Source organism: Cricetulus griseus, chromosome 3, assembly GCF_003668045.3.
Source record: "Cricetulus griseus strain 17A/GY chromosome 3, alternate assembly CriGri-PICRH-1.0, whole genome shotgun sequence".
Taxonomy (NCBI): domain Eukaryota; kingdom Metazoa; phylum Chordata; class Mammalia; order Rodentia; family Cricetidae; genus Cricetulus; species Cricetulus griseus.
In genome coordinates this window covers 282254582-282276274 of record NC_048596.1, presented here as the reverse complement: position 1 = coordinate 282276274, position 21693 = coordinate 282254582, and the positions used below count along the sequence as shown (strand labels likewise).

Sequence of the window (21693 nt, the reverse complement as noted above, 5' to 3'; positions counted from 1 at the left end):
ATTCTGGCTTTCAGAGTCTCCATGGAGAAATCTGGTGTAATTCTGATAGGTTTGCCTTTATATGTTACTTGGCCTTTTTCCCTTGTTGCTCTTAATATTTTTCTTTATTCTGTAAGTTTGGTGTTTTAATTATTATGTGATGAGGGGACTTTCTTTTGTGGTCCACTCTATTTGGTGTTCTGTAGGCTTCTTTACTTTCATTGGCATGTCTCTCTTTAGGTTGGCAAAGTTTTCTTCTATGATTTTGTTGAATATGTTTTCTGCATCTTTGAATTAGGTTTCTTCAGCTTCTTCTATAACTATTATCCTTAGGTTTGGTGTTTTCACAGTGTCCCATATTTAAAAATATGGAATGCTTTACGAGTTTGCGTGTCATCCTTGCACAGGGGGCATGCCAATCTTCCCTGTATCTTTCCAATTTTAGTATATGTGCTGCCGAAGCAAACACAACCAATTGTGTCTTAACAGGGATAATAATTTTCATTTATGTGGACAAAAATCACTTTGCCCTTCTGTCAGTTTTCTGTAATTAACAGCCATGAAATAGCTTTTTTGGTGAAAGGCACAGTGCTTGCCTGAATGCTATTCCACCCTCCCCCCACCATGAGGAGCTCAGTGACCTTTCTCTCCCATTCAAAACCCTTCACAATTGCCCTTGTCTCAAGTTTTTACATTCATTCTTCTAACTCTTCAAAGTAATTTATTTTTCTTAGATTCACTGATGCCAGTAAATTTTGCATTTGAGGACTGAACTAAAGTGCATTTTAAACTCCATTGGTAAAGACTTTTAACATATGCGTGCCCGCGTGTGTGCATGCACTCGCGCGTGTGCGCGCGCGCACACACACACACACACACACACACACACACACACACACATATATATATATAAATATATATGTATGTATGTATAATTAAATTTAAGGTGAGGCTTTAAGTGTATTATCATCATTTTCTGCAAGGATTCTTTAGAGGTAGCAGTGTTTCCTCAGGTGTTGTCATAATAAGTTAATTCATCTCATTGCAGAAAAATGGCTAATTTGTTTTCCTCAGTAATCTATCTGCACATAAAACATGCTTTTCTCTTACTTATTGAGTGGTCTGAATAAGTGACTACACTTTCCAAAATTTAGTTGTCTGTAATTAGTTGTATTTCTAGGTGCTGTAATGAATGATGGGCTGTGGCACTCAGTTTTCTTGTCTGCTAAGGGGAGCCATCTAAGCCTTGTGGTAGATGACAACTTCTCTGCTCAAACTCTGGTGTCTGTGTGGAATCATTCAGGAGATACTTACTATTTTGGAGGTAAGCAAAGGCAATTCTACCACACTGACAGACAGTGAGCCATTTAATCTTCACTGCCTTTCATCATAGATTTCTTATCATACTTAAGTCAACTGAATACTAAGAAGTAGTTTATTTCTTTGTTCTATAGAAATATTTGCTTTTTTAGAACAAAAATATTATTTCCAATACTAGAAAGAATATCTGTAGAAAGCTTAGTTTGCTATTTCAGTATTTCTTAACTCTACTTAATATTAAAGGAAACTACATTGTAGCTTAATACAATGTAGAGAAAACTTAATATTTTACTTATAGTATCAGAAATAACCAAATATCTGTTTTATTTCTTTATATTCATGGAATATCCAAACTGCTGACTTTTATTTACTACCATATATTCTAAGCATGTGGTACCTCCTGATATTTTTGGTGTTAAATTAGAATATAGTCTTTGGTTAACACATGATTAAAGAACTTGATTTCAAAAATTAATGCAAGAATAAAATAAATATTTCTATCAAGTCAGAACACAAAATATTTTTTAAATAGTCTCAAACACACATACATGATAACATACAAAACACAATTGGGTGGATATTTAACATGTTTTAGGTAAATTAAATATATTTTAGAGTACCCAGATGCAGTTTATAGATAGTATTTTTCACGATTCAGGAAATTATCATCTCTTTTTTTAAAAAAAATTATCATTTCTTAAATCAAGTGTGACCTCTGATTTAAACTATTCTTATTTTAACTTCATTTTCATTTCTTTCACATATACAAAATGATGCTAAAATTTATTAATATTTTGACAAGATCTAAAAAAGAAGCCAAACTGTACTTGGATGTGCAACAGTTCTGGCTATGAAAATTTTTCATTTAATTTTTTATGTTAATTTATTCCAGTTTTTGAAATATTCAATTCTAGTATTATTTTAACTTTGGTCAGTTCTAACTTGTGTCCTTAGATTACCACCTCTTCCAATGAGGGCTGTCACTGTGTCAGGTCAGGTCAAAGTTCATTCCTCAAAGATGCCAATAAGCAGAAACAGTTCTGTCATGGTCCCTGATTTTCTCCTGACTTTGTGTCTCATACTCAGGCTGTCCCAACAAGAGCTCTAGCTTTGGGTGTGAAAGTTCTTTTGGAGGCTTCCAGGGATGCCTGGGACTCATTTCTATTGGTGACAAAGTAGTGGATCCTAATGCAGTACAGCAGGGAGTGCTGGGGGCCTTCAGAGATCTCCAGATAGACTCCTGTGGCATCATAGACAGGTAAGAGCCTTGCTGGATCATTTTAGCATGTCTCTTTTCAAGGTTAAAGCTAAAAATAAAATAGCCACATCTACAACAACAATTAGAAAAACTCCACATCTCTCAGTATGTTAACATATTTTCAGATGACATACCTGCATGAGGAGATACATTCCGTGTCCCGCGCACTGTATGTTCTCGCCGGCAAGAAATCACACGCAGGACACTCGGATCCTTCTGCAGACAAGCTTTAATGCATCTTGAGAGTTGGGGAGAGCATAAGCTTACCAGAGCGGAGACTCTGAACCAAGAAACCCATCCCTAATAAAGGCTGGCAAGCAGCCGCCTGGGACGTGTTACCCTATGAATGGCTTCAGCTCCTCAGGCCAAATGAGCCACGGGATAGGCAGAGATCAAAGGAATGGAGATTACCCAGCGCCTGTGAAGTAATTTACATCTTGGTGTCTTCAGGCACCATTATTGTAATGGAGAATGCAGGAAACGGCCCCCTACAATTCCGTGTGGCTGTAGTGATGGCTCTGCTGTTAAGAATGCATACTGGTCTTAGAGAGAATCCAAGTTCAGTTCCCAGCACCCATGTCTGGCAGCTCACAACCACCTTTAATTCCAGCTCCAGGTGCACTTATATTCCAGATGCAGATATATTCCACTGCTCCAAATGGTGAATGTAATCACACACACATACAAATAAACCCTGTGTTAAAAAATGTTGGACTGTAGAGATGCAGCAGTTAAGAGCACTGGCTACTCGTCCAGAGGACCTGAATTCAATTCCCAGAATTCATATGGCAACTCACAACCATCTGTAACTCCAATACCAGACTGACACCCTCTTCTGGCTTCTAGGGGCATCTCTACTTTGTGGAGAAGAGTTAGTCTTACTACTTTAAACATTAAATGTGCAATAACCTGCTAAGCTAGTTTTAGTTTATAATCATGCCAGTTAATGTATTAAAAGAACATAATTCCTACCGAATGAAAAAATCACTTATAGGAACTTAATTTAGCACAGAATAATTTTCCCCTGTGAACAACAAATTGCTTTGTGGGAAAGGATAATTAATTGTAAGAGAAGGAGCATTGTATAAGAAGTTGCTCTAGTTACTCTCATGATTGCCTATGGAATTTGAATTTTTGAAATAGTCCCAAGACTGCATCCACTAGGGGACCCCAGGCACTGGTCACAGGAAAGTATGCTGGGAAGGCTCTGGCCATGGGCTAACCAATCAATCAGCCTGCTTGCCAGGCAAGGTGCAGCCCCCAACTCAGCAGTCAGTACAACTCATAGGAGGTGTCTGACAGGCATACTTGTGAGTAATGAAAGCTATCAGCTAGCAGTGATAAGTGTGTGATTCTTCTCCACTTGCAAGTTATTATTTAGATATCATTTTTTGTCAGTCTGTCTTTTTATTGGGGAATTGATAACATTCATGTAAGATTATTGACAAATGTTTATGAATTCCTGATAAATAAACAAAATTTTATGTGGTGTCCCATTTTTGATTAACTGCCTTAGGATTATTTATATTTTTTAAAATTTTTAATTTTTAGATCTTACCAATGACTCACAAGACATGCTATGTTTACATCCAGTTCTCCCTTTGTTCTTTTTTTCCTGGTTGTTTTGGCTGTTCCTTGTGACTCTTCTAAATTTTAGAGCAGATTTTCTCAAATTTGCAAAAAAGAAAACAAAAAGTCATTGAGATGAGATTAGGCAGATCTGAATAGTGCTGACATCTTAACAGCATTGTCTTTTAAAAGCCAATTGAAACAATATGCCTTTAAAAATTACTCAATAATTTTCAAGTATGTTGCCATAATATAGAAAACTTTCCTGTCCTTTCTTTCCTTCTCTCTTGCTGGTCCTTTCTTTAAAAATTTCCACATTGTAGTAATTGAACTTTAATAAATTTTACTTTATGTATAAAATAAATTTTTCTAACCAGATATTGTAGTGTTTTGATATTATGGATGGAAAAATAAGGTTTGTTGAAAATTCAGCTGTCATATGCATCAAAACTCATTATCTAAAATTATTATTATTATTATTATTATTATTATTATTATTATTATAAATATTGATGGCAGACTCGGCACTCACTAGTCAGGCTGAATTTTCTATATATGCTACAAATCCACATAAATCCATAAAGTGGAAAATTACCAATATGGAGCCAAGTAGAAATATAAGGGTATTTAATAGGGAAAAGCCTTACTTACAGAGCGACCTAGCCAGCTGGTGTGGCAGCAGTCTGTACAGCAAGCCGAAAAGGTGAAACCAAAAGCAAAACCCAGCCACCTGAAACTCTCACTCTATGCCATCCTGACCATGCCCTCGCAGGTGTGGTCAGGCACACTCCTAATTGTTAAGTATCCAAAATTAACAATCATAAAGGTGAAATATAAGAAGATACAACAATCTGCTTATGTCACATCCTAACTATCTATTTTAACTAAACCTTAAAGTCATCTGAAAGAGGTGTCCAAGCCTGAACACCTCCTTCTCTGTCAATTCTAGAGTATATATATTATCCTTCTGTGGTCTTTGATAGAGTTGAAGACAGATAGTTATGGTTATAGTTTTCTTCAGTTATTATAAAAGATAAGTTATCCTTCTTTTTATTTAGACAGAAAAGAGATGATGGGGAATGTACTTCTTTGTATGTTTATCTTATTGATTATTGAATAAAATACTGTTTGGCCAATGAGACAGCAAGTTAGACAGGGCTAGGAGTCAAAGAGGATTCTGGAAATGTAGTAGAGAAGTGGTGATCCAGGCAGGAAGTGACATAGCAAGGAGACTCATATTTAAGCAAAGGAAACAGGAAGTGTCCCCTTTTTTCCCCGTCCTCCTCCAACGGTACCATGTGAGCCACTAGCAAGAGGGTGTCAGCGAAAGGCATCCTCTATAAGATAAGCCTTATAAAATATATAGATTTATGATAATTAAGACTGAGCTAACAGATAAGAATCCTAGTCATTGGCCAAGCAGCATTGTATCTAATACAAGTCTCTCTGTGCATTAATTGGGGCCCTATCTCAGGCAGGCGGCTGGCGTAAAGCGCACACGTGGCGGTAGGGCTCAGGCGGTTTTGGCCGAAAGATTTATCGTAACAAATCCACTGTTGTATTTGTTTCATAATGATTAGCCAAGGGGTATAGCAATTGTGTTTGTTTTCTTATAGGTGTTTACCTAGCTACTGTGAGCATGGGGGTGGATGTTCCCAGTCATGGGACACCTTCTCCTGTGACTGTGAGGGCACAGGCTACACTGGAGCAACCTGCCATTCCCGTAAGCTTCACAATTCAGTCCCCAAGTCTTTGTGATTTCATTGTTCTTTCATTATCTATTTTGATAATTTTGTTCCATTGTTCATTAGTTATGTTTATCTGCACATCTTTAAGCATACAGACATATCAGAATAAGCATTGCAGTACCCAACTAATGTCTGGTTTATTTTAAGCACTTATTTATTGTTTATTTATATATTTGCTTTTTGATGCTGCAGATTAAACCTAAGCCTTGTGCATGATTGACAAATGCTGTGCCACTGAGCTACAGACTCAGCACCTAACCTCACCTAATACTAAGGCAGCAAGAGAATGCACATACAATACTCAGTAAAGTAAAAGTGAACTTTGTCAAACATAACAAAATAAGTCCAGTAAAATAAGACACAGGACAGGGAGGTGGCTTGGGTAGGAAAGTGCTTGATATGCAAGCATGAAGAAGTGAGATTCCCAACTCCATGACAGTTTTCCTGAAATGTCAGTACTAGGGAGACACAGACAAAAGGATCCCTGGGGCTGCTTGCCAGTCAGCCTAACCAAATTGGAGATTTCAAGGTTGAATGGGAAACCTCATCTCATAAAATAAATTGTAAACTGGATGTAGTGACACACGCCTTTAATCCCAGCACTCAGGAGGCAGAGGCAGATGGATCTCTGTGAGTTCAAGGCCAGCCTGGTCTACAAAGATACACAGAGAAACCCTGTCTTGAAAAATCAAAAATAAAGACAAAACAGCCAGTCACTCTTGAAAGAAGAATGCCAATTTTATTTAGAGGGGAGTTAACTTATATAATCTGCATATTTGTAAACAGGCCTATCAGCAGGAGGGAAAATGAGGAAATAGCACTAGCCACAAGGCAGCCAGTAGCTCCCCAAAGGTACTGAGGGTCAACCCTAGATAAGAGAAGAAAAGCAGACTCCCAGGGGGTCCCCCACAGTTGTGGTACCTTTTTACTTATAGGAGTAGTGCTGGACAGGTGATATTACTTTACGTACATGAACACCAAGGTTCAGAGTAATCCTGCCTCTGCATTTGAATTCAAGAGTTAGGGTTAGAGTATTGGGTTAGGGCTAGAGTCGCTCTGCCTCTGTGTTGTATTTGAGGGCAAAGCCCAAAGATGCTTATGAAATGGATCCTTCCTAGGCAAGGCACAGCCTATAAAGACACTGTACACACAGAATGGAGTGGCTAGAGAAGGTATAGTCTGATCTCAACAGTCTGTTTTAATCAACTTCTCTTGTGCTTTTGATGGACATAGTAATGTGAAATTTCTAGAAGATGGCATTTGATAGTGTCTCTCCTTATTAAAAATCATCTACCTTGGGCTTTCCAGATGACTCAGTGGGTAAAGGTGTTTTCTGGAACCCACATGGAAGAAGGAGGGAACCAACATACAAGTCATCTTCTGACCTTTACACACACAGTGTGGAACATACTCTTCAACACACAAAATAAATAAAAAATAAGTTTAAGAAAAAAAATATTAAAGTAGTCTGTCTTTACTGAAGAATCACGCTGCTTAGTTTAAAGTCCAGATTATTTTATTAACCGCCAGATTGTCTATAATTAGAACATGGAAGAAGCTAAAACCTCATTTTCTACTTATTTTAATATTTTCTTTTACTTTTAAGATATTTTTCTTGTGCTGGAAAGATGGCTCAGTGACTAAGAGCACTAGCTGCTCTTCTAGAGGACCTGTGTTTAATTCAAAGCACACATGTGGCTTCTCACAGCCATCCACAATTCCAGTTCCAGGGAATTAAATTCCCTCTTCTGACCTCTTGAAGCACCAAATATATATGTGGTGCATAGATATATGTACAGGGAAAACACCCATAAACATAAAATGAAATAAATTTTTTTTCTTTCTGTTACCAATAAAAAAATCCCTCATCTCAAAGGGAATAGGAGATAGCTTATTCTTGAACTAGATACAAGTGGCCATGGCCCAGGAATCAGAGTCAGTTTGTCTCCAAATAACATGTTCCAATAAGGAAACAGTTTTGTGAATGTTTTTATAGTTGTAGAACAAAAGAAATCATAAATCAAGGAATTTTTCAAACATATTTTTGGAAACATCAGATAGGTGGATTTAGCAAAGTGGCTGTCTCCGCTAAAGGTTTCAAATGTCACCTGATAACATTGTTAGCTTTGAAGAAAATGGAAGTTAGTGGCATTCCAATTTTACCTAATACTCACCAGGTAAGGAAAAACAGCTATTAGAGACTAAAGATTACCCACGATGATTTGGACACTGGCACTTTATCTGCAGCATTCCAACTTTCTACAGTTAATCAGTTAGCCTTATAGAATCTTTAACATAGGTAAAGCTTTGTTCTGGGAATTACAGATAACCCCATACATTTTCATGATGTTTCTAAGAATTTGTCCTTAGGAACAATTCACTCATCTGAAGTCTTTATGGAAGTGGTTCAAGACATTGTCTCAGTCAGTATTCTTTTGCTGTAAAGAGACACCATGACCATGGCAACTCTTATAAGAGGAAGCATTTAGTTGGGGTTTGGTTACAGTTTCAAAGTTTTAGTCCTTTATCAGCATGGTAGTGACACATAGACATGGTGCTGAGAGTTCTACATCTGGATCATCACACAGAAGGAAATGAAAAAGCCACTGTCTTGAATCCTTGAAAGCTCAAAGCCCACACCAGTGACACACTTCCTCCAAAAGACTGCATCTACTCCAATGAGGCCACACATCCTAGTCTCTCCCAAGTAGAGCTACTCCCTGATGGCTAAGCAATTAAACATCTGAGCTTATGGGAACCATTCTTATTCAAACCGCCACAGACATCAAATCCTCAGTTCTACCTGCTACTCACTCACACTAAGTGCCTACCAAAATCTTTTCACAGCTCCATGAGATTTACCTTACTTTTTTTTAAAGAACTATAGTGGGGAGTCAGAGTATGGATTGCTATATCTCCACTTAGAGACACAACTGAAATTAGAAAAGAACTGTGGGCTCCCAGCAATGGAGTTCTACATGAGCCTTTCAAGGGAGAAGACAATCTACCCCAACCCCCCTGCATCTTGACTTGTCAAATATGCATTTTGGGGTTAGAATGACTTCTATTTCTATAGACACTTCACTTTTTTTGTATGACCTGCCATGGGGATTAGCTCTTCTACTTCCATAAGACTTCTATTCTCTAAGCATAATCTTGAACATCAAGCCCTGATATTTTCCTTAACTCCTTTGTATCTTCTTCCATACCCAGCATCTTCCCTTATACACTGCAGTTCATGAACTAGTCTTGCTATGCATGGCATAAAAATATAACTCTAAAAATATCAAAAGGTCGAAAAGGGAAATATTTAATTTTTAACATGATCTAATCATATTCTTGATAATTACCTGTTTTAGTGATTAAGGTTTTCAAATATATATACCAAGTGAAGTAGGATTTCAGCAAACACTTAGTAGTCTGAGACGTATTCATAAGTGGTCATTTTTGTTTTGGATAGCCATACAGCTAATCCATGTATACTTTGTCATTTAAAAAGTCAAGGGACTCAGAGAAACAAAAATTTTAATCATTCTCCTTGACACTTGTTCTCTAGCTATGCCTACAACCCAAAACTAACTATGAGTATAAATCTTGTTGGACACATATAGGTACTTACACAACAAAATGCACACAAATGGAAAAGTAGTGACAAAATGGCAATCCATCTGATTTATGTTCCAATCAATAAATTTTATTGAAAGAACACTGCTGATTTGAGCAGTTTGCACTGGGGCCATTCTTGGATGACAATTGATATTGTTTACCTTAAAATTGTTCAGAGTTAAAATTTATTTTTTGCAAACTACAAACAAAAAGCAGTTTTATTGGCTGAGGGGATGGCTCATTTAGTTTAGTATTTGCCCTGTAAGCAGGAAGAATTGAGTTCAGTTTTCAGAACCAATGTAAAACGCTGGGCATGGTATCCTGTGCTTGTAATTTCAGTACTAAATAGGAGCCCTGGAACTCACTGACCAACCAATCAGGCCTATTTGGTGATTCCCAGGCCAACTAGAAACCCTGTCTCAAGAAAAGTAGACTGTGGGTACCTGTTATTCTTTTATGCTGCAGCTTCAGGTGTAAAGAAAGGAAACTATGGATAAACAACCCACGTGGAGTTTATTTACAGGAAAAGGGGGGAGGATGAGGTTGGATTGTCAGCTAACCCAAGAGGAGACAGAGAGTGGTCAGCAAATTCCCATAGGAGGGAATGGAGATGATGAAGTAAAGGTATAAGCAAGTGATCAGGGAAAGGTGAGAGTTTAGGTGAGAGGCCAGGTGTTTGAGCCTGCTGCCCATACATGAGTTCAAAGGGTGAAATGAAAAGCGGTTGTTTAGGGAGAGCCCTAAGCCTGAAAAGGACCAGAGGCAGAAGCTTTACCCAGTCAAGGTGAAGTTCCCATGACATTTTAACAAGAACCCTCTTTAAAGAATGGTTAGTTCGCTCTACCTTCCCTGAGGACTGGGGGTGATATGGAATATGAAAATGCCAAGGAATATTGAGCGCTTTAGGCAGGGTTTGAGAGATCTGAGAGGTAAACTCAGGACCATTGTCTGACTGAAGAAAGGCTGGAATCCCAAACCGGGGAATAATTTCCCTGAGAAGGATGTCAGAGACTGCTGAGCTTTCTTGTTAGTAGTAGGAAACACCTCTACTCACCCTGAGAAAGTATCCACTAGTGCCAGGAGGTATTTAACTCGCCTGACTGTGGGCATGTGGGTAAAGTCAAGTTGCCAGTCAGTCCCTGGGAGAGAGCCCCTAGCCTGGTGGGTGGGAAAAGGGGAGCTACGATACCTGGAGTTAGAGTCTGACATCTGACAGATTTTACAAGAGGCAGTGATAGTTTTTAAGAAATTAAAGTCCTCAGAAGTAGGTTGGAGGTGAGCCTTGACAAACAGAGAAAGAGCCTTATTGTTAGGGTGGAAGAGCTGGTGTAAGTAGGATAGAATTTGTTAAATGTCAGGAGGTGGCTGTGAGGATGTGGGCTGCAGTGTATGAACTTTCTGTGGTGGGTGAGGTAGATCTGGGCCTCAGAGGGCTGCAGCCCTAGCTGCTTCATCAGCCCGGTTGTTGCCCCTAGAGATAACAGAGCTGTCAGTCTGATGTGACCGGCAATGAATAATCCCTATAGCTTTAGGGAGGTGAGAGGCCTTTAGCATGGCCATAATATAACCTGAGTTAGCTATGGATTCTCCTCTTGTAGTAAGTAGCCCACGTTCCTTCCAAATAGCTGCATGGAACAGGAGGATATGAAAAGCATATTTAGAGTCTGTGTAAACATTTAGAGAATGTCCCTGTGCCAATTGGAAGGCACAGGTGAGGGCTATTAATTCAGCCTGTTGGTTAGTAGTGTGGGCAGGAAGTGCCCGTGCTTCCACCCCCCCTGGTATCTGACACTATGCCATAGCCTGCTTTACGGGTCCCCTCATATAAAAAGGAGCTGCCATCTGTGTGCCAGGTATAGGTGGCCTGAGGTAGTGTGTCCTCCTGTATGTGTGAAGGGGCTGGGGCAATAGTTCCTCCAAGGTTTCAATGCAGGAATGAGCTGGAGAACAGTTAGTATTAGGTTGAGATAGAAGATTTGAGATATTAAGGGGTGGGCAAGATTGGAAAGTAAGTGTGGCATCTTCTACTAATGCCACCTAGAGGGAAAGAACTCGGGAAAGAGGTAGAGATTGTAAGCCTCTGTAGGTTAGGAGATGAGACAGGTTGTGGTGGGAGAAGACAGTGATGGGTGACCCAAAGGTTAATTTCTTTGACTCACAGATAAGGAGCTCAGCAGCTTCTAAAGCACATATGCAGGATGCCCATCCTTGAGTAGTCAGGTCTAGCTTCTCCGACAGATTCTACAGGTGCAAAGGAAGGTCCCAGCTGGTGACCTAGAACTCCAAGGGCAAATTCGTCTTTTTCTGTTACATAGAGGGAAAAACGACGAGTTAAGTCTGGTAGATGAAAGGCTGGGGCCTCAAGAAGGGCCTGTTTAAGTCTCTGAAAGGGCTTAGTAACAGGGTTAAGGAGAAGTTCATGTGGAGATCCGAGAGCTGCCTCATACAGGGGGAGGGCAAGAGGGGATCCAGGAGCGTAAGAAGCCAGCTAGTCCTAGAAATGATAAAATCTCCTCTTTAGTAGAAGGAACTGCAAGAGACTCGATTAGGTTTTTTCTGTCTACAGTAATAGCTTTGTGGGTTGGGGTAATGGTTAGTCCCAAGTAGGTGACCTGAGGAGTAGACAATTGAACCTTAGAAGGTGAGTCTGTAACCCCTGCCAGATAGGAAATTTAGGAGAGTGGAGGTGTCAGTCCGACTAACTTCCAAGGAGGGGCTACAAAGTAAAATATCATCTACATACTCTATGAACTTGGATTTGGGGAAAGAGAGAAAGAGCAGGTCAGAAGCCAGGGCCTAACCAAAAAGGTGTGGACTGTCCCGGAAGCCCTGAGGTAAGACAGTCCAGGTGAGCTGAGTGGCAGCATAAGTATCAGGGTACCCCCCATGAGCTGACGAGCATTCAGAGAGGGGCTTTTACCGGTTTTTAACTTTTTCACCCATGGGAAATAAGCAATGAAGGAGATAAGCCCATCCACTCCACTGGGATGTCTTCTAGAAAACTTAAAACCCTTACACCTCATGCCATTTGTTAAGGCATCCAGACTCACTTATCTCAGTACGAAAAAAATGGCCCAGGTACTCCTTAGAGAACCAGTCTCACTGGCCCCCAAATGGGACTCTAGACCCCGAAGTTTTGCGGGATTTATCTAACTTCTGTCAGCAAACCAGAAGATGGAAGGAGTTACCCTATGTACAGGCCTTTTTCTATCTATCTGCTAAACACTCTCTCTGTCTCCTCGGGTTGGCTGACATTCCAACCCCATCCTCCCCCCTCTTCCTGTAAATAAACTCTATGTGGGTTGTTCATCTGTAGTTTCCTTTCTTTACACCCACAGCTGCAGCGTAAAAGAATAACAGTACCTAAGGTAAGTACATCTGAAGTTGCTCTCTGTCTTGTATGTACATGCACATAGATGTGCATGTACACATGCGTAGGCACACATGCACACACAATTTTTAAAAAAGAAACAGTTCTCTAAATATTCTATTTTATGAAATGGGAGAAAAACAGCTCCCATACCTTTCCTTTGGATTTTCTTAAAATCCAAGAATAAAATCAGCCTAATCAAGATAAAAGAAAATTGCATTTATGTGAGAACAATTTGGACTGCAATCCAAAAAAGCAATCTTGAAAATGCATTCCAAGATTCTATTAAATGCCAATTGTATGTTCAACCTTAAACCAAAAAAGTTTGGAAATTATCTCTTCTTAGTAGAAATTATGATTGATGCTATAATTTTGTAAGAAAGAGTCTGGTAACAGTCACAGAGGTCTCTGGGTAGTTTGGGAGAAAGAGTTGTTCTTCAGAAGGTCGGTAAAGTTAATGCTGTTCCAAGGCAAATGGACTTGCTTGCAGCCCAGTCCAAATGTCGACAAATCTTAGGTAAATTGATGGTGATCACCTGAACCCATTTTAGTTTTTTTGAGCCAATATTACACATTTTTTGTTGCTTTCCTTTACTTTCCTTGAAAATTTTAAAGTACTTTTGAATTAATTTATGAAAGCAAATGCAGGAAATTCAATGTAAATCTGTACTTCCGATAATGATATAAATGTAACCCATTGCCTTTACAATATGTTCTGTCACATTTCGTTTGCTTAGTTGATTTGTCCCCAAAGGCCAGACTGAGCTTGTTGATACAACAAAAGCCTGACCTCTGAGGCTCTAGTGAAAGGAACTACTATGATTGACAATGATCAAGTACCTTCTCCAAGGATCCATATGCTTTCTCAGCCTCACTGAACAGGTTTTCCTGTCAGTCAGCATGTCACCTTGCTGATCTGTCTTAGAATTTAAGATGAAAGTTAAGAATCCCATATCTAGCTAAGATATGTATATGCACAATGAAAATGTTCAATTACATGCAATAAATGAACAACATATAAAGATATTTTCATGAAAATCTTTTCTCTCCTGTTTTCTCTCATGATTTTTCATTTGCCAAATGCTTAATAAGGTTTCCTTTTAGAATCAACTAAATTGTTTTTAATGCTAATTTATAAGTTGCATTTATGTCTTTAAGAATGTTCATTTAAAGCAAATGATATCATACTGAATTATTTTAAAGGTTTATTACAGTGTATTTCTTGGATAATACCATATTACCTAGGTAGGTTATAAGTAATATTTGCCAAATTTTAAGTTATTACAGTTAGAGTAAAATTTCCTCCTTTACTTTTAGTAGTTGGTTCTGAAGAATAGTTGCCACGTGTTTGAACAGAACCATGAATCAACAGCATGTAAGATTGGGAGCTGCAATTTCTCTAGAAAGCCTCCTAAGTCTTTAATATTGTGCTTCAAAATATTCATCCTTAACTTAAAAGCAAAAGAAAGAAAACATGTACACAGAGGAATTGCAATCCCTATATTTTACCAAATGACTTTCATTCCCAGTGTAACCTCCATCATGTATGAGTGGGTGTGTGTGTGGGGGGGGGGTGTGTGTACATGCATTCACGAACTCTCTCTCTCTCTTCTATGAAAGGATACCCACAAAAACCAGAAGAGGATGTTGGGTGTCTGCTCTGTCTCTCTCTAACTTATTTCCTTGAGACAGGGTCTCTCACTGAACCTAGAGTTAGGTTGGTGGCCAGCAAGCCTCATTGGCCCTCCCACCTCCACCCTATACAACATTGGGCTTATAGGAATGTTCAGCAATACCTGGATTTTTATCTAGGTCCCGGTGCTCTTATCTACTAGGCCAACTTTATTTTTAATAACTGGCGCACTATTTTCTTTTTACTAAAAATAGAAATATATAACAAATATTTAGTAGCATCTAGCAAAATTGAACATAAATTTATCTTAACTTGATAATTTCCTTCTGCCAATTTCCTTCTTTCTAATTTCTTGCTTAATTTGATAATATTCTTCTTTTTCTCCCTTAATTTTAAAATTTAATATTTGTCTTATCAGATATAATGCGACATATATTAATGAAAACAATGTTGAATCATATAGTTCATGTATCTATAATTTAGAAATGGAAGCCTTTTGGACAGTAATTGAAAATATTGAGGGGTCACTGCATTTCTGATGCCTGGTATTTCCCACAGCCATCTATGAACAGTCTTGTGAAGCCCACAGGCACAGAGGGAGCCCTTCAGGGGCTTACTACATTGATGCAGATGGAAGTGGACCACTGGCACCATTCCTTGTATACTGCAATATGACGGGTATGTTAACAGTCTTTAGATTTGTATATCAGCTACACATAAAATCAGAATCAGAGTAGATTCAAAAATCTACTTAGTTGACAATACTACATAGAAATAAAGTTTGGTAGTTGTATCATGTTGAATAGAAATACTGCACAGGTATTTGTTAATTTTTTGTAAATAAAATTTTACATAGCAAAATCAAAGGCCATGCCAGGTCATCCTTATTGTCCCTACACTTCTCACAATCAAATGTTCATATGTATTACAATAAATATAAAGGTTTGATTATAAGATTTACATATTTTTACAGTTTAAAACAAAAATGCTAATTGCTAAAAGTGCTAGGAAATAGCATATAAATAGTAGAATTTATGTATACCTTAGAAAATTTAATGATATGCAAGGCATGTAATTTTTATCAACATCAAGGAGATTTGATTTTCTTGATATTATAAACTACAGTTGGTTTAGATATTATTACAAATGAACACAGCTTGATTATGGAAGATTACATGATAATTAAATTTTTACAGAAATTTGCTTTCACCCATCATTTTCAGCTTTCTAGAAAGAAGAAATCTGAAACAAATAGTTCTCATTTAACATGCTTAGAAAATGTTCTCAAGTTTCACAAATTGGCCAGTAACCAAATGGGTCATCAAAAATCAAGGGGGAGGGAAAACAGACAAATGAAAATATGTGAGTGCCAAAGAACATTAAAACAAGGGAAATTCAGATGATTCCGAGCCACCTGTGCATAAATGTGCTGAAGATACTAATTATCACCAGAAGTCCCTGATGAAAACAGCCAAACAAAATAGAAACAAAATGCAACTTTTCCCAGGAGCCATTTGTACCATATATTGTCTTCAGTCAAGTCAGTTCCATAAAGTAATCCTAGCAAAATCAAAGCACCTAGAAAGATCAAACCAAGAAAAATCTTGAACATCATAAATTTAAAGATGAGGAAGCTAGAGGTTGCACTGCTTATAGCCAATAAAATAATTTCAAGACATACAAATAAGGCAATAGCAACTTTTAAAGCTCAGTAGTCAAAATAGTTCCAGATATTTGAAAATGGATATGTGGTGAGAGCTTTCAAAAACCAGTGTCTTCTGTCAGGCATGCTAAAGAGCCTAGAAATTATATTGATGTTTTACTCAGTAAAGGGCTAAACAAAATGAAAACTTAACTACTATTCCTAGATCCATAAGAGAAATGAAGTCACAGAGAAAACCATTGACCTTCAAATGGAAGAGACAAAGAGGCAGATACAGACAGAAGGTGGGCTGAACAGATAACCAAGAGCGGCAGACTCCACAGAAACAAGTGCCAGGGTAGAGATATCAAAGTTCAAGTGGAGGCACACTTCTAGAGACTCAGAGGGAATAAGTCTGAGAGTTAAAACTTCTGGGGAAACCCCATCATTGTGAACACTTTCTGTTACAAGTTTGACCAGCTTCTCGTGGTTAATAAGAGAGAAAACTTTCTTCATGCTTCTAGAAGAGATTGCTAAGAACCACTTTAAGCACACTAGAATATGCTATACTTCCACAAAATTTAGCTGCTTCTTCACATTCTGTCCTAGTTCCAAAATTCTTAATGTTTATTAAAAGAAATTGTGGATCACTGGGAACAATTCCTATACTTTCTGATCTTGCTGACTATGTTATCAACAGCAGCAATGATTTAGGTGAAAATATGTAAATAATAATCCATATCTCATTATGTCCCCAGATTACCATTTTATTCTTCAGAAAGGCAGTTTTACAACTAGAGTCCCAGTCCTCCCCTTCTCTGTTCCAAGGATATTTTCTATTACATTTAAACAATTCAAGACTGAAAATTTATTAAACTGACCAACAATTAAGTCAACTATTCAAGATCACCAAACCATGCCCATGGCCAATAAATAAATAACACATGACTACCTTTACTACCCAATATATCTCCTTTATATTGATTTAGTTGATAAGAGAAACATGATAATGTTGGGTAGTTAGCTAACAAAAAAGTAATTTAAGTTTTTAAAACTTATAAAATTAAGTATATTGAGAACATGTTTGTATTTGTGTGGATACAGATGCATTTGTGTGTATAGGTGCATATGCTTGTAAATACACATTTGTGTAGAGGCCAGAAGACCTTGGGTTTTGTTCCTCTGGCATCTACCAATTTTGTTTTGTTAAGAATAATAAAACTCTTAAACTTGTCTCATGAATATCTGACAATCAAGCTATTAGAATTACTGAGATGTAGGCCTAGATGATAGCTCAGTTAGTAAAAAAACCTGAGTTCAGATCCCAGCACCAGTAGATCCAGTGCTGTGGGAGGGAGGAACACACACACACACACACACACACACACACACACACACACACACACACACACACACTCTCTCCAGATGCATCTTCCTTTAATTTATCTAGTGAAATCAACAGACACACAAATAAGGAAAATACCATTTTAAAAAAGAGAAAATAAAGTATTCACACATCATTTGGCCTCATTCTTGTGTTATAAACATTCTTTTAAGAGCTAGAAGCTGGGCGTTGGTGGCGCACACTTCTAATCCCAGCACTCGGGAGGCAGAGGCAGGCAGATCTCTGTGAGTTCGAGGACAGCCTGGTCTCCAGAGCAAATTTCAGGATAGGCTCCAATTCTACTTACATGTCTTTAGATGTGACATCATGGAAGTTTAATCATCAGTTCTCCTGATATTTTATTCCTAAGTATTGATTCTGCCTATACGTTGCTATACAAAACTCACATGAACGCAAATGCCATTTTAAAAGTTAACTCACATTAGACATGACTTTGGTCTGTGTTTTGTAAGCATCCCTGCAGTCCATTGACTTCTTCTCTTTGCCTGTTTTTTTCTTAGCAGACCCAGCATTGACTGTGGTTCAGCACAGAGGACCTGATACAGTGACAGTCAAAGGTGGCCCAGAAGGACGCATGCGTTCTGCAACCTTCTCCTATGCTGCCAATGCAGCACAGCTGCACACTGTGGTTGAAGATGCAGAGCACTGTGAGCAACAGCAACAGGTGGTTCTACAATGCAGGCCCCCAGGGCTCTCAGATACAGGAGGTAAGGGTCCCGTGTGATCAGAAAGGGCATGTAGGGCAAAGGCACAGCTCAGGATGCAGTGCATTTCCAGGAGCAAAAGGGCTAAGGTAACTTACTGTGAGCTTACTCAAAGCCTTGCCTAGTTCCAAACCAGGCCCTGATTGAACCACACAGTAGTAAAGGGCACCCCTGACATCCTGCAGTGTCCCCTCCCTCTGCTCCTCCCATTTCCTCCTCTCCAGGTCCATCCCCTTTCTGTATCTCATTAGAAAAGAACAAGGCTTCTAAAAGTTAACAATCTGTTGTTTTTACCTAAGTTGTTCTATTTACCAATAAAGACTCAGGAGTTAGACATTGATGTGAAAAACTGCTAAATCAAAGAAGCCAAGAAGCAACCAGCTGACCTTCTGCTGGCAACCCAAGAAGAGAATGTCTCTCCCCCCATCCTAAACAAAAACAAACAAAAAAGCAACTCTCTAACTCCCTCCCTACTCCTTCCTGTGCATCTCTCTATCTGTATTCCTGGCTCCTCTGTCCTCACTAAGGAAAATTTCTGTGAACTAGTCACTGGCCCCAGCACTGATCCAAGGTTAACTTTATTAACAGTCTCAGAGTTTCATAATGCGATAAAATATCCTGCAACATTTCCTCATTTTTGTCTAAATAAAATTGAGAGGTTTAACTCTAACACAGTAAAAGTACATACAATAAGAACAATTATCAGGTACTGTATAAATAAAAAGGAAAGGTTTTAACTCTTAACACAGTAAAACTATATACAAAAAATAATTAGGTAAGAATTACATTCACAATTCCTTTGTATTTGGCAAATTCAAAGAAAATACTCTATTATCTGTCCTATCTTGGTAAGTTCAAAGTTTTATACCTAAGCCACTTTCTATCATAACTTGTATTATCAGCCTAAAAATACCTTTTTAGGTCTTAAACATCATCTTAGATAAACAACTTAAGTTTCTATGTCTCTCCACCTTATAAACTTTACATCTAATTTGTAATGTTTTTCTGAATTTTGTAGCAAAGAAAATGGTATAACTATCTAGTCTTCAATACTCATCAGAGACCCAAGAAGGATAAAATATTACCCAAGTAAACAAAAAGTGCAAACAATTTCCAAAACTATAGAAATGACAGAGGCTGCTGGCTGCCTGGAGACAAGTCACCCAAGGTTCCTCTGCAATGTTGGGGCATCCATCTTTGGCTTACAGGCCTAAAATATCTGACAGACTTTTCTGTAATGCAGGAATTTTGAAGGACTGGCCTACCTTGTCTCAGCAAAGTTCAACAGTAGACTTCCTTTGTGTCCTGCTTGTCCAGTTTGGACAGTGTATTGTCAGTAGTTGAGACAAGGGAAATTTCTTACACAGTAGCTAACTTTTCCACATGAAAGCAAACTCCATATGGAGGTTCTTCCATTCCCATTATCCTGGCTGCTTTTCTTCTCTGATCTACAACTTGAAGCTTGAACTCCAGTATCTGTCCCTGGGTCTTTTATTATTTGTTACACTGGTGTATTAGATATTCTGAGTTCTTGTCTTTCTGTGTAGTTTAGAATGGGTCTGTCAATATCCTCAGTGATATTTTAGTATCTGGACCAAGACTGTATTCAATCTAAAGACCAGTTTGGGAATAATTTAATGCAATAAGGTTTTCCTCCCTGTGGACATAGGTATCCCTCTATTATTTTTCTCTTTTAACAGGTATTTTTTTTGAATTTTGAATTGATTATCTTTGGACATGAATTATACTTTATAACTAATTTATGTATACCTTCAAATAGCATGAATCTAAATCATCGATAATGCTGATTTTCTGTTGTATTTATTACTTTGCAACCATTTGACTTCATTTACCCATAATTTATATCCACCCAATACTTCATTGATATAGTATTGTTAATTAGCTGTTGTCTACTGTATCAATTAAGAATAGAAAGATTATTTTGTTTTGACTTCATATATTCCCCTCTAATAATGCTTTTTTAGATGTCAGTGTTATTTCAGTTTCTTCTCTCTGAGAAGATTTCCTAATACAGGTAAGGAGTTGCAATGACCCTATGTAAGCCTCAATAGTTTTCTTCCAGTTCTGGGGTCACAGCCAGCTTACCTCCTCTTTCTATCTTTCAGAGTCTCCATTGATTGTCTTTTGTATTAATTGTAGGGGAAGCTGTAGCCACGCCTACTTAGGGGCTGGCTACAGGTGTTCCTGACCACGCTTTCGAGGGCATGGTCAGGGTGACTAAAGCGATACTGGGTTTCTCTTTTGGTTTCACTTTTGGGCTTTTGTACAGACCGCTGCCATGCCGGCTGGCTAGGTTGTTCTGTAAGTAAGGCTTTTCCCTATTAAATACCCTTATATTTCTACCTGATTCCATATTGGTAATTTCCCACTATAATTAATTATAGGATTTTCTGAAGTAGATCCATCTTCTCTCAGTCTAGAAGTCTCCCTTAAATTTTGTCCTTATTCTCTAGGTTCACTTTTTTATATAATATTTATTTTTTGAGAATTTCATACATGTATGCAATAAAATTTCATATCTATTCCCCACTTTCCAATTCCTCCCATTTCCTATACCCATGTCATGACTTATTTTTAATATATAGCCCTCTAAGTCCAGTCAGTGTCATCCATATGTCTAAGGGTATGATACTGTAGACTAGATCATGGAAAACCTACAGTAGTCACAACCTCAAAAAGAGTGATTCTCCCTCCCTCAGGAACTATGCACTGCCAGTAGCTGCTCAGTAAGCGGTGAAGGATAAGTTTTGCTGGTATTTCTAAGTTCTCTATAATACTTTAAAGCAGTGGTTCTCAACCTTCCTAATGCTGCAGACTTTTAATATAGTTCTTCACATTGCGGTGACTCCAAATCATTATATTAATTTTGTTGCTACTTCACAACTACAATTTTGCTACTGTTGTGAATTGTATGTAAATATCGGTGTTTTCTGATGGTCTTAGGCAACCCCTGTGGAAGGGTCATTCAACCCCCAAGGGTCATGGCCTACAGGTTAAGAACCACTGCTTTTGAGCAAACTCAAAGACATTAACTATCTCTGAAAATGTACTCTTTTTTTACATCTTTCTAATACTTGTCTTTCAGATAGAACCACACTGAACTGGTGGGTTGGAAGAACCAATGAAACATACACATACTGGGGAGGTTCTCTGCCTGATGCTCAAAAGTGTACTTGTGGATTAGATGGGAACTGCGTTGATTCTCAATATCACTGCAACTGTGATGCTGACCGGAATGAATGGTGATTTCCACATGATTTTCCTGTACACACAAAAAATGTAGCTGCATTCTTTGTGCATATTTATCATGTGACATGACATAAGAAAGTAAATTTTGTCCAAGCAAGTTAAAAATATATTTAAATTAAATGCAGTCAACAGGAGAGATTCAGCAGAACATCAAAAAAAATTGTCCATATTCTAGTAATTTTATAAACT

The 21693-nt window shown here is 38.1% G+C and overlaps 1 protein-coding gene and 1 non-coding gene across 2 annotated transcripts in view; one reads left to right on the top strand and one right to left on the bottom strand.

Annotated features, from left to right (window-relative positions):
* The window catches only part of Cntnap3c (contactin associated protein like 3C), a 142513-nt gene that overhangs the window by 97307 nt on the left and 23513 nt on the right, over positions 1-21693 (top strand). Inside the window, exons 8-13 of the mRNA XM_027409612.2 lie at positions 1160-1303; positions 2386-2557; positions 5743-5849; positions 15042-15161; positions 18031-18237; positions 21341-21497. Of these exons, the coding sequence (XP_027265413.1) occupies positions 1160-1303; positions 2386-2557; positions 5743-5849; positions 15042-15161; positions 18031-18237; positions 21341-21497 (907 nt within the window). The remainder of the gene's footprint in view (positions 1-1159; positions 1304-2385; positions 2558-5742; positions 5850-15041; positions 15162-18030; positions 18238-21340; positions 21498-21693) is intronic.
* LOC113831369 lies at positions 342-448 on the bottom strand. Its single transcript, XR_003484289.1, has one exon. It is a non-coding gene; the product is annotated as a U6 spliceosomal RNA (small nuclear RNA).